This window comes from Sesamum indicum, linkage group LG1 (assembly GCF_026168435.1).
Source record: "Sesamum indicum cultivar Baizhima isolate 11 linkage group LG1, ASM2616843v1, whole genome shotgun sequence".
NCBI classification, from domain to species: domain Eukaryota; kingdom Viridiplantae; phylum Streptophyta; class Magnoliopsida; order Lamiales; family Pedaliaceae; genus Sesamum; species Sesamum indicum.
The window spans coordinates 21,620,606-21,632,816 of record NC_142657.1 but is presented as its reverse complement, the minus strand read 5'-3'; the positions used below and the strand labels follow the sequence as shown (position 1 = coordinate 21,632,816).

The following is a 12,211-nucleotide window of genomic DNA, read 5'->3' as shown; positions in this document are numbered from 1 at the left end:
ACGCTTGTTCCGTGAAGGGGGGCCCATTCCATCGCTGCGCGTGACGTCTAGCGAGTGGGATTCGGAGAAAAAGGAGTGTGGTGGTGCTCACGAGGAAAATCACACCCCCCCCCCCCTCTCCCTCCCAGGGGTCAATGGTCAACGATAGAAAACGCCCTTTTTAATGAGGAGTTACAGTTGAACTTGAAAGCACAAACACAAAAAGCAGGATTTGACTTAACCCCCCCCCCCCCCACACCACCCACCCCACTCACTCTCACTCTCCCCTTAACGCCATGTTTGGTTCAAAACTTAATAAAACTCCATTCTTTATTTGAAATTTGAGTTTTTGTTTTCTTTTTTGCCCTTTTCTGCTGTTATAAAATATTGTGAAAGTTCACTTACGCTTTTATATAATTTATAGTTCAGTGGTTTTTTTATTTATTTTGTACTAATATGAAATACAAGAACTTACATAGAAAAAGCTTCTAAAAAATTAATTATTAAAATTGCAGATTTTTTAGGTAATATAAATCGTGCATCAATATCCCGTAATACAAATATGAAATCCATAACATAAAATATTTGAGCTAAAATGAAAGGTTAGTTTTACCGCCATATAAAGAATTATGAATTATAAAAAATTAATGAAATGCTTTATTTAGTACTTAATCAATTTACGTAGTATTAGTTAAAATATTTGTTAGCATAATAATCATGTAAGGAATAACCAAATAATATATATAGTCCCAATTGAACAGAAAAGAAAAAAAAACCTTGAATAGGACATATATAGAATTATTATTATTAAAAAGAAATAATGGAAAAATATTGGAGTAGTGGTTTTGATAATTGGGAAAAAAGGGGGGGAACCAGAGTAGGAAATTTAAACTATGGTTAGTGAAATTCCATGCAACAAGAGTTACTCACCCGGGTCCTCGTCCCCCAAAGCCAAATCCCATCATTATGATTGAGCCAATAGCTACCTCTGACACAAGTCATCATTGAACATCTGCATTGTATCTATATATCACCCCCCCCCCCCACATCTATACTTACACTTATATATACACACATGTAGGTCCTCACCTATTCTCTTTCTTCCAATAGGCCTAAGAAAAAGCTGTAACTCCTCTGCCAAAGAAAAAGACCACCCCATTTCTCCTCATTCTGTCCCCCCCCCCCCCTCCCACCCCACCCCCTGGTGGTTCTCTCCTTTCGTGGTTCAAACCTCTCTATATAACTCCACACTGAGAGAGTTACAAAAGCTGGTCTGCTTTCCTTTTTAGAGAGAGAGAGTGAAAGTGGGAAGAAAGTGAAGAAAGATGGCTGAAAAGGATGATGGACTAGGGTTGAGTTTGAGCTTGAGATGTCCGGAGAGTCAGAAACATAATCCTCCGCCGCACCCACCTCCACCGCCACCAGCTGCGGCCGCTCCTTTCCCCTTGAATCTTTTCAGGTCTCCTTTGCCTTTTATGCAACACCATAAATCTTCAACCTCTGACGCATTTCAGTCATCTGCTGGTAAGTTTCTGTTTTTCTCTCAAGATCCATGCATGCTTTAGTTTCCCACTAATGGTGCCAGCAATTTCTTGATGGGCTTTTTCAACAATCTCTGAAGAGAGGAAAACGGAAAAACACGTATAATTGATTTTCATCTAAGTTAATGTTCTTGTGAAAAAAGTGGAGCTTGCATGTTTGTGTTTCTTTCTTTTTTCTCTTTTTTTTTCTTGCAGTTAGATTAAGCTTTCAATCTTCAATTTTTAAGGTGGTTGGTGTTCAAATTTCAGATCATAATGCGGAGGCGAGGTCGATCTTTCGAGGGATTGATGTGAATCGAGCGATAACCGTGATAGACTGTGACGAGGAAGTGATGGTTTCATCTCCGAACAGCACGGTTTCGAGCTTGAGCGGTAAGAGAAGTGAGAGGGAGGAAAACGACGGCGAGAGGGCCTCCAGTTCTCTGGAGATGGAGGACGATGGCGGCGACGCGTCGGGGAGGAAGAAGCTCCGCCTGTCCAAGGAACAGGCGGCGGTGCTGGAGGAGACTTTCAAGGAGCACAATACTCTGAATCCGGTGAGTGGCATTTCCCAAATATACGGTGGGGGGGGGGGTTTAAGGGCGTTTTCGTAAAACCACTTGTGGGCTAACGGTGACTGAAATTTCTTGGTGGGTTTGTTTGTCCTGCAGAAGCAAAAAATGGCGTTGGCGAAACAGCTAAATCTGAGGCCCAGACAGGTGGAGGTGTGGTTTCAGAACAGAAGGGCAAGGTCAGTTATTTCTCTATATTTCCAAGGGTACTTTGGTCATAAGAAAATTGTTTAGTTTGGTCTTCTTTGCATTAAATCTTAATAAATTTTCGAAATATGAATAATGTCAATTGAATTCGTAGGAAGTCCCGTCCCATCATCGGTCGGATCCATTTACAACCTTTGGATTATGTGAGATTGCTTCGTAGTTCATATGGACCCCGTGTATTAGAACGTGATCAAACGGTGGTTGAATGTTCATGAAAGAGGGCCTAATAATCTAGCCTTTTGCAAACTAGTGTTTCTTTATTCTCGTGTATTTTGGTTCACGTGTACACCAGTGCGTGCATAAAATCCACTTCGAATCTTCTTCTTTTCATCTCGTATTAAGGTTGTCGTAGGCATAATGTGCTACTTAGTCAGACACATGTTAGCTCAGTTGGTTCTTTTAAGAAGTTTGTGTGTTAATGATAATGTCCAAGTACCATGTCGATGTGAAATTCCTTTGAACATGATGGCTTAATCTTGAAAGATTGGTCGGGCTTGCAGATGGTTAAACATTAGTCGGCTGATGGGGTTGAAATAATTTTGCACGTTTGATGCAAGAAACTTGTTACTATGTCATCAAGGATGATACATGTGTCTGATGTTTGGAAATATGCAGGACGAAGTTGAAGCAGACGGAAGTCGACTGTGAGTATCTGAGGCGTTGCTGCGAGAATCTGACGGAGGAAAACCGACGCTTGCAAAAGGAGGTGACGGAGCTGAGAGCGCTAAAGCTCTCCCCGCAGTTTTACATGAACATGAGCCCTCCAACCACCCTCACCATGTGCCCTCAGTGCGAGCGTGTTGCGGTCTCATCATCCGCAAACACATCTTCACCGATTCCGGCAAACACCACTGGCATCAATAGGCAGCCGGCCCACCACCAACGGGCGATGCCTATGAGCTCATGGGCTGCAATAATTCCACCTCAACCACAACCACTCGACGCCCACCGCCCAAGAACGTGATTTTCTCTGCAAGAACAAGGCAAGAAGGTGAATTTTGTTCTCTCGGACGACCGATGCCGCATTCTTGTCAACGGTAATGAGAAAATGGGATGTGAAAACGGAGAAGATTGTAAAGGAATGGTTTAGTTTGTGTTGATAGCTTAGAGATAAGCTAAAAAGTATGGTATATTCCGACTTTTCTCTTCTTTTTCTCTTCATCTATGGACGAATTATTATGGCAGCCGAAGGTTTGACTGGACATAGAGACAGCATTGTCGGAAGGACATTAGCATCTACATAACCTATTGATAACTTGAGAAAATTGAATAGTGGTTTTATGAACAAGATGGGTCGATTATTACCTGATTGTCTGATCATGAACATGCTTTTGGGATGCAGACTGATTAGATTCCCTTCCAATTTCTAGTTAGGTGAATGGTGTGGAAAATGATTGCTATGGCGCCCACAAACTGTTCTGTTCTTTTAAGCTTTTTGAGGTCCTTCATGTGAATTTTTTGGACGGATTGGGTGCAGCATCAATTAAGCGCATCAGATTCACTGTAGAATGAATATTTTGTTCATCGATCCGTAGATGAATGTACTAATAGTTATTGCATGCTAGGCACCACAACGATCGAAACAGTAATTTTTTTAAGACGTGGCCAAGTGTTTGATAATTTTTTTTTAAACAAATCTTATTATAATGGGCTTCGTGTAAATTAATAATATAAGTACGTACATAATTTTATATTTTATTTAGACACTTGAATAATTTAATTTTAAAATATAATTTGACATCTTACAAGTTCAAGACGTGAAGTTATAAAATTTTATAAATAAATGTAGCCAAAATACCTGTATATTTTAAGGTCATAGATTAAAATTATAGTATTAGGCTAAAAAGGTAATCATCATCATAGTAATAAATGTATGTATGTAGGGTTTTGACTTTGGGGGACTAATTTCTGTGGGGATTGGTTGATTGCTCTTCTGGTCGGAAGTGCAGAGCAACTGGTAAATGCAGATATGTCTGAACAAATATTTATCTTGTGTTATCTGCTGCTGTTCCCTATAAAATCACTTTGGGGAAATTGCATTTACCTCCCCTTGATTATAATTTTTTGTTGAAATCACCCAAATGTTTGAAAATTTATAATGTGCTCTATTTGCTAGAGTTACGGGAAACAAAGAAAAAAAAAACTAAGTAAGAAAGTTTCATATGGGATCGTTTTGTTGATGAGAATGATATTATTTTTTCTTACATAGACACGATTTTCGCGTGATTTTGATTCAAAAATCAAAATGTCTTCAATCAAATTTCCCAATACTTTTGGGGGTGAAGTGAAAAGTAAAAAAATCGAGGAGGATGTGGATGCAAATTTGGTAATCATTATTGTGGCAGTTGAAGAGTCTCGTCTCCTCCCAGGAAAAAGTAAAAGCTTTCAGCCTCTCACCTTTTCCACTTGTCTCAATCATCTTATAATTTCAAGTACCAAATAAGTTTAAGCAGAAGTTGTGTACCCCAAAAGCTGCTCACCCAAAATTCAACAAATTGCAAATTCATCTTATGTTTCTCACTCTGAAAAAAGAAAAAAAAGTAAGCACACCCAAATTACCTTTCTTGCCCAATTTGCCCTCACAGATAGTCTCAACAAGCCACCCTTCTTTTTGGTTAGGCTAATTGAAAAAATACACATGTCATAGATATAACCGAAAAATGATGAATATTTACACTGAGAATCCCTGAAGTTTGGTTATATAGTATTTATATTTCTCTTTAAAAATTTATAACTATTAGATGTAAACATGACGACATTGGCCAAGTGTAGTTGTTCAAAAACGGAACGTGTTATGTTATGTCCTAACTCATGGAATGCTTGTGTAATTATCCTTACAATTGGTGATTGCAACGAAGTACAAGGACCAACATGCACTCAATAATTATTACAAGGTTGTAAACTCCATGGCAAATCTTCATATGATTTGAAATCCTGTACAAATATGCAGAGATATTCTATACCCACAAAGAGACCACCTTTTCAAGGGGCTAACAGAGTTTGGCCTCTTTTATGATTTGTGGTAGAACAAATGTGGGGATAATATAAAGGAAAAGAAAGGATAACTAGACGGTGTTAACTTTGTCTGCCAGAGATCGTAGTATGCACCCTAATCCGGCTTTCTCTGTCAGCTTTTCATGAATTCGTAAGCATTGATCACAGGTGGGACGATCTCCAGTAGATAAACCTCTATATAAGTACCTGTCAACAATGTAGAAGGTTTTAGTCATAATCAGACAAATGAAATGTGAATACATATATAAGCCTCAACAATTAGGGGAAAAACTAGTGAGAAGATTCACCATGTTACGATTTATAAAAGGCTAGTGAAGACGGCTAGCTACATTGATTGTTGATGTCCATAACGAAAACTAGTATTCCAACATCTAGTTCGGATCACTATACTTTTGTCTTCAGAGGCCTAGGTCCTCTACAACAATGCCTTACAAGAATTGGGGCTGAATTGAAGCTTTTACGTTATATAAGAAACTTATAAATGAGAAATGAAACTAGTTTTTAAACATCCATATACCCAGTTGATGATGTGTGAAGATTAAAATTTAAATGTGTATTATGCTTAGTCTATGCATCATATCTGATCATACATAAGTAGTTGACATCTGGCTTTGGGCTCGAGAACCTAAGGTAGATCTGTTTCTCTAATGCCATTTCCCGTGGCCAGATAGGAATCCTCAACCACTTGAAAGATTATCAGGGCCTCAGAGATCTATTGACCCCTGATATCCCTATAACAAAACGTTCAGAGCATCAATGCCAAAAGCCTGAAAAGTCACTCATGCTAAAGAACCTGAATAAAAGGTTAAGTGAAGATGTTATCTCTTCAATGAATGAGATGCAAAAGCAAAATACAAAGTCAGTAGATCTTGAAAGGATCAACTGTTAGATGTTATATGCCGTCCATTATGCATGTATAAAGTCCATCAAGAAGTAGATGTCTGCATCGTTACAGTCACGGTGAGAGGCCTAGTTTATGATAGATATGGAGCATATTACTCGTTTAATGTTAAAGACGAGACATAAAAAGATACAAAGTCAGGTTATACAAAATTCAATGTCTTCAAGAATTAGCGGAGGAGCTGGGAGATATCAAGTAATATGTCCATATGCCTTGTTATGCAACTTCTGTAAATCAATAATATAGGCAAAACCCATTCAACTTGTCAACTGCCCTGAGTTCACTAGCAAAGCCTCTCATACAAGCATATGCAAGAGACATGCCAAGTAAAGGTATATCTTGAATATATAAGTCTCACTCAAGCTCAATTATTATTGTTCTGCCATCACTATCATTGATTTAGACACTTTTGTCCCGGCTCAATTGTACTGCAGGAAAGACACTTATGCATAGGAAGCGGTTAGCTTTCCTAAAATTATCAGTTCAAGAGACATCTCCAATGACCTACAAAACACTAGGTAATTTTAAGGACCAACTTTATCTGCAATTTCCCTGGAAGTTGTTGCATTCATCATAAACATACAGAATTGTTGAAACCAATGATACTCTCATCAGTCCTAATTTAAACCTCAGCTTAAACATTAATTACTAGATTGCACAGCATGTTTGTGCAGAGATTCAATGGAAAATTAACCTCCAACTGACTGCGAATGAGATCTTAATAATTAATTATTTTTAATTATTCATTTAAGACCTCAAACACATGCTATATTAAGCTTTATCACAAGATCTGATCTGCAAATGGAATCAGCTAAGAATAAACTACTTCCCTAGATATAAGTTGCAAGCTGAATCACTCAAGGTCTTGGAAAATGATAAAGTAGCCAAAAGCACACTGCAATCAGTCACTCCAACACACACTTAAGGCTCAAATCAGTCCCATTATGATGCTTGCTGTTAAACGACTTTCTGATAACAAATTAGAATGAATCCTTTATATAGTCTTTTAATAAATATTTACTTAATTACCTCCCAATTACACAGGTAATCAGAAGAAAGGAAACTCTTTTTGGAGGTAAAGAATGCAACTTGATTACTGTAGAACATTTTATGGTGCGAGACAATTTCCAAATACCACAGGAGCTAGATTACCATAGTTAGGAGCCCCCAGAAACCTTCTACAGCAGAATACACATCCTTTATTGTTATTTTACAAAGACAGAGTTCAATTCTGCTTCTGCATGAGCCAAACACCTGACAAATCCTTGGGAAAAAATACTCCTGGGGAATGACTAGTTACATTATATGCAGGAAACCTTTACCAATACAATATATATATATATATATATATATATATATCATTTTAAATACAATCAAGAAATTGGATCCTTCCACATAAGGGTAGGGATAAATGCAAAACTTACTCAAAACCGGACTAGGAAAACGCAACAAGAAAATTAGCAATTGCAAATTGTTTTACAAACTAAAAGCCCCAAAAGAAAAGAATGAGAAAGTGGAGTAATGGGCATTTGACTTACTTCATGAGAACGTCGTAGTACTCGGGATCAAGAGATGAGAACAAACTATCTACATCTTTAATCGCCATTATCGCCCTATGTACCACAATCCAGTTCGCGGACTTCAAAACAAAAGCAACAAAGGAAAAATCAAGACCCCTTTAACCCAAGTTAAATTCAATTTAAATTCAAGAAGCTGACCTTACAGCGCTCATCTTTGGTATTGGGAGGGGACCCTTCAAGAGCTGTCTTCAGAGCTTCCACTGGTTTGTACCTGAAATCCAAACCATCAGTCAAGATCAAGAACACGAATCCAGTTTTCTCTCATACATCAGCAGAAAATATGAAAATAGTATGTGGGCCTTGAAAATAACAGCTTTTTTCCCCTCATTTTTCCTGGGGAGTTGTGTAGATTATCGTACTGTTTGAGTAAGCTTTCGATCTTGCGAGACTTGTGTTCGATTCTGGTGATTATGGCTTCTGCATTGTCTGCTTCCTCAAATTCTGCCATGTTTGTGTGGGAAGATTTCTTCAGGTAATCGTTCCTTTAGGGATTGGATTCAGTGTGTGACTACCACAATGTGAACAGGGTTCTTGATTTAGGGCAAATTAAAACATTTTGCCCTCTTTAGCAGTCCAGTTAGGTCAGTAGGATACTCAAATATAATATATATAGAGATATTACTAATTTTTCAAATAAATATGTATAATTATAATAAATTTTAGAAAAATTATTGTAATTTATTCCTATGTATATATATTATATTGCCACCTTTATTTCATAAATTGGTATTAATGATTATTGTAATTTCAGTTTCCCTCAATAAGCAATCTTTTAAAAGACATAATTGACCCTTATTTCTTTAGGGACTTTGCAACACCATTTCCTTCCATCCTAAATTGCATTTATTTTCACTTGGATATGACTTATAGAATGAAATTGCATTTATTCCAACAATGAGTATGCATTTTTGGTTATTATTTATAATTATCGTCCAAACTTATCATAAATTTGAGAGTAATATTCATGCTAAAATCACATGTCTGAGAAACTTATTGAATATTTGTAACTCAAAAGAAAAAGAAACCAAAACCCACATATGCTACAAATGGCCCCAAAATCAAACTCAAATCATTGAGGGGGGGGGGGGGGGGGGGGGGGCAATTCCGTAAATGGGGACAAACGGTCAAAATTATTACACCTTTTTGAAATTTGCTTCTCCACCATCTCCCACTCCCTCTCTCTCTCTCTCTCTCTCTCTCACACACACACAAGCACTTGTTTCTTTCTTTCTTTACCTTTGCTACTAAGTCTCCCTTGCTTCGCCTTCACCCATTCTTCATTCAACAATGGCATCCACAGCAGCTGCGGCAGCATCAGGGCTCTCCAAGAAACCCCATTATCGTGTTCCAGAATCAACCTCGAATGCCCACCAAATTCCAAGTAAGTCCCACTCGAACTCCCTCTGCAAAACCCTTATCGTTCTTGTTCTTCTCCTCTTCATTCCCATGTTCCCTTCACAAGCACCGGTCTTCATCAGCCAAAGCATTTTCACTGATTTCTGGGAAATCTTTCACCTTCTCTTCATTGGGATTGCTGTTTCTTATGGCTTGTTTAGCAGAAAAACTGCCCAAACGGGCCCTGAAACAGTTGTACATCCAAGAACCGATGATTCTCATGCGTATTTATCTGGAATTTCGCATTTATCTTCCATTTTTGAAGATGGGTTTGAAAATATTTGTGGGCCTGAGCAAGATGTGATGCAGAGTTATGGTGATTGTCAATGCTTGCAGAGTAGAGATGACCAGTTTTTAGGTAACGATAGATGTGTAGTTCATGGATATAGGAGGGTTAGATCTTTCGTCTCGAACGATGGGAGTGAAAATGTTAGTGAGGTTAGTGGGAAGAATGTGAATCAGGCTTGGTGTTCTCAGTACTTGAAAGGTGAACCTTTGGTGGTTGTTTCTGATGGTAAATATTTTCTTGGTGGAAGCTCTGATTTTAAGCCCTTGAATTTGCCTGTTAGGAGTTTGAGATCAAGGGTTATGGATAATGATAAACATGAACTGAAACATCGACGTGAATCGAGTCCTAAGATTGAGGAAAGGGACAATAATGATGTTAAAGTTCTGAAAATCCGAGGCATGGTGCCGATGAACTTGGAGAAGAAGTTTGAGGAAGCTGCTGGATCATCGTCCATTCCCTGGCGGTCGAGATCTGGGAGGATGGAGAACAGTGAAGAAAGGAGTAATCGCAAGCCACCTGCACATTGCAGGCCTCGCTCTGTTGGGCAATTTGAGTTTGAGCATCTCAAGTTTAGGTCGTCCAGGGGTTCAAAGTTTTCCAGTTCTCCTGAATTGACAAGCTCAAAAGTGGAAGATGTCGTGGGTAAAAAGGTGTTCGTTTCACGTCCGAAAATAGCCCCCCTAAATTCTGAAGCAGCACTGATCAGTGGTGTGGAGACTCGGCCATTTAATGGTGGTGCTTCCTCAGAGACGAATGGCCTTGGAGATTCAGAGTACAATATGAAGAACTCTGGTGATAGTGGAGAAGAGGATAAAGTGGGAAAAGGGAAACGAGCTGTTGAATCTTTAGACTCAGGTATCAAATCTTCAACCCTTGCAAAGGTTCTATCACGGGCTAAGTCAGTTAGAACAATCAAACCAAGTCGATACATTGGGGATGAGAAGGAGCATTTGTCAAATCAAATTGATGGCAAAGTCGGACTTGGGGCGTTCCATAACAAAGTTGAAGTAGAGTCTTTGATGAGGGGAGAAGAACATGAAAATCCTCCCATAAACCATCAAAATGAGGAATTCAATAGTATTTTCCCCATGCCAAAGCCAAAGCCAACTGCCTCTGAGTTCAAACACGAAGAAAATGAAGATCTTAATGACCGAAATATTACAGAATCTGAAGGAGACGCAGAGAGTGAGCTCGACAAGAGTTCAGACGAAGATGATGCTAGATCAAACGTTGAGAATGATGCAGAACTTGAAGGGAGTGAAGTCGACAGAAAAGCTGGCGAGTTCATAGCCAAGTTCAGAGAGCAAATAAGGCTTCAGAAGATTTCATTGGCGGAAGGATACAACGGCTGGTAGCTGCAACTAGTCAAGTTAACTTGAAAGTCCATACTTATTAGCTGAAAGCTGATTTTTTATCAGCAGTTGTTGGTATTTATTAATTCATTCTCCCTGTAAATTTTGTATTCAACTTAATTAGTTTTATGATCAGATGAAGATTGTCTATCTTCGTTTTTATCATTGTATGCAATGTGTTTGAACTTTGAAGTTCTTCTTTCTCCCAATTAGTTGGACTATACAAATTTTGGGGTACTTGTCTAATCCGGTCTGATCTCAGACAACCAACCCTTTCAGACCATTTTCAAGAAAGAGTACTACAGAGTCCTCTCTAATTGGGTAGTTTGTTCATTCTGCTAACCACAAGTAACTATGCTTATTAAATAATTATACGACAAGTGTAATATACTTGTCGTCTTATTAGTATATTTTAAGAGTGTGGTCACAAGTTAGGTGTATCATCGATAACTTTTTTAATTCTAAACTATATTTTAATGAATTTCATTTTTTTTTAAATTGAGTTATTTAAAATCATTTTTTCAAATTCTTTCATAAAATTCAAATCTTTCACACCCTTAAATCATTGAAAATGTGAAAGAAATGAGGAGGAGTTGGGAGGATAGGAACTTGTGACCCTATATCTATGATGATGCTTTGAAGTGGTACTTGTTTATAGAGTGATGTGTAGAGGGTAAAAATGGGGCCAATCCAAACAAGGTTAGAAAGAGCCATCATCATAACATTCTCAATTACTTCTAAATCATGCTCTCCCAACCCACTAAATTAATTACCCATACCTTTTTTCTACTTTTCACACACACACACATAGGCAATGTTTGGATTCATATTTTTATATTTTTCAAGATGAGATAAAATACATTCAATGTTTGTTTTTATATTTTTACACCTTATTTGTGTGTTTTTTTATTTTTCAACTTTCTATGTATAATATATATACATATATATAATATAAAAGAGACATTATTTGACCATAAACAGTGATTTTTGTCTCCCAAATCCCAACATCAAACCTACACCATTTATTTCAAAATATTTTAAATTATCTCAAATACAAATCAAAACATACTATCTATTTTCAACACACACTTATCTATATTTTTTTCTCTCTATCTTAAAAATACAAAACAAAACACTCACAATACAAATCCAAATATAAGAATATAATGTTGGGCATGATGTTACAAGATTAATGGTTAGTGATGGGTTTCACCACAACTTTAGAACCTCATTAAATTATTATTATTATTTTACCTTACTGTACTTATAACCTCATACTCATTTCCATACCAAATATAATTATTATATCATATATCTATATCTTTATATTATTAATTAAACCGGAGGGTCTACTATAGTAACTAATTTTTATTGTAAAAATATGGATTAATTTATATGTCA

At 37.5% G+C, this 12,211-nt stretch overlaps 3 protein-coding genes across 3 annotated transcripts; 2 read left to right on the top strand and 1 right to left on the bottom strand.

The window, feature by feature from the left end:
• Window positions 1-1,084: 1,084 nt before the first annotated feature.
• On the top strand, window positions 1,085-3,566 carry LOC105170646 (homeobox-leucine zipper protein HAT4). Its single transcript, XM_011091502.3, has 4 exons — window positions 1,085-1,503; window positions 1,770-2,056; window positions 2,171-2,250; window positions 2,894-3,566. The coding sequence occupies exons 1-4, from the start codon at window positions 1,305-1,307 to the stop codon at window positions 3,240-3,242; spliced, it is 915 nt and encodes a 304-aa protein (XP_011089804.1). The 5' UTR covers window positions 1,085-1,304; the 3' UTR covers window positions 3,243-3,566.
• Window positions 3,567-5,136: 1,570 nt separating this feature from the next.
• Window positions 5,137-8,364, bottom strand: LOC105170637 (actin-related protein 2/3 complex subunit 5A). The gene is made up of 4 exons (XM_011091490.3): window positions 8,134-8,364; window positions 7,913-7,985; window positions 7,733-7,833; window positions 5,137-5,479 (listed from the first exon to the last, which is right to left on the bottom strand). Exons 1-4 carry the CDS (start codon window positions 8,220-8,222, stop codon window positions 5,344-5,346), a joined length of 399 nt encoding a protein of 132 aa, XP_011089792.1. The 5' UTR covers window positions 8,223-8,364; the 3' UTR covers window positions 5,137-5,343.
• A 559-nt stretch (window positions 8,365-8,923) lies between these two features.
• Window positions 8,924-10,980, top strand: LOC105170631 (uncharacterized). The gene has a single exon (XM_020695175.2). The coding sequence runs from the start codon at window positions 9,062-9,064 to the stop codon at window positions 10,811-10,813; it is 1,752 nt and encodes a 583-aa protein (XP_020550834.2). The 5' UTR covers window positions 8,924-9,061; the 3' UTR covers window positions 10,814-10,980.
• Window positions 10,981-12,211: the final 1,231 nt, after the last annotated feature.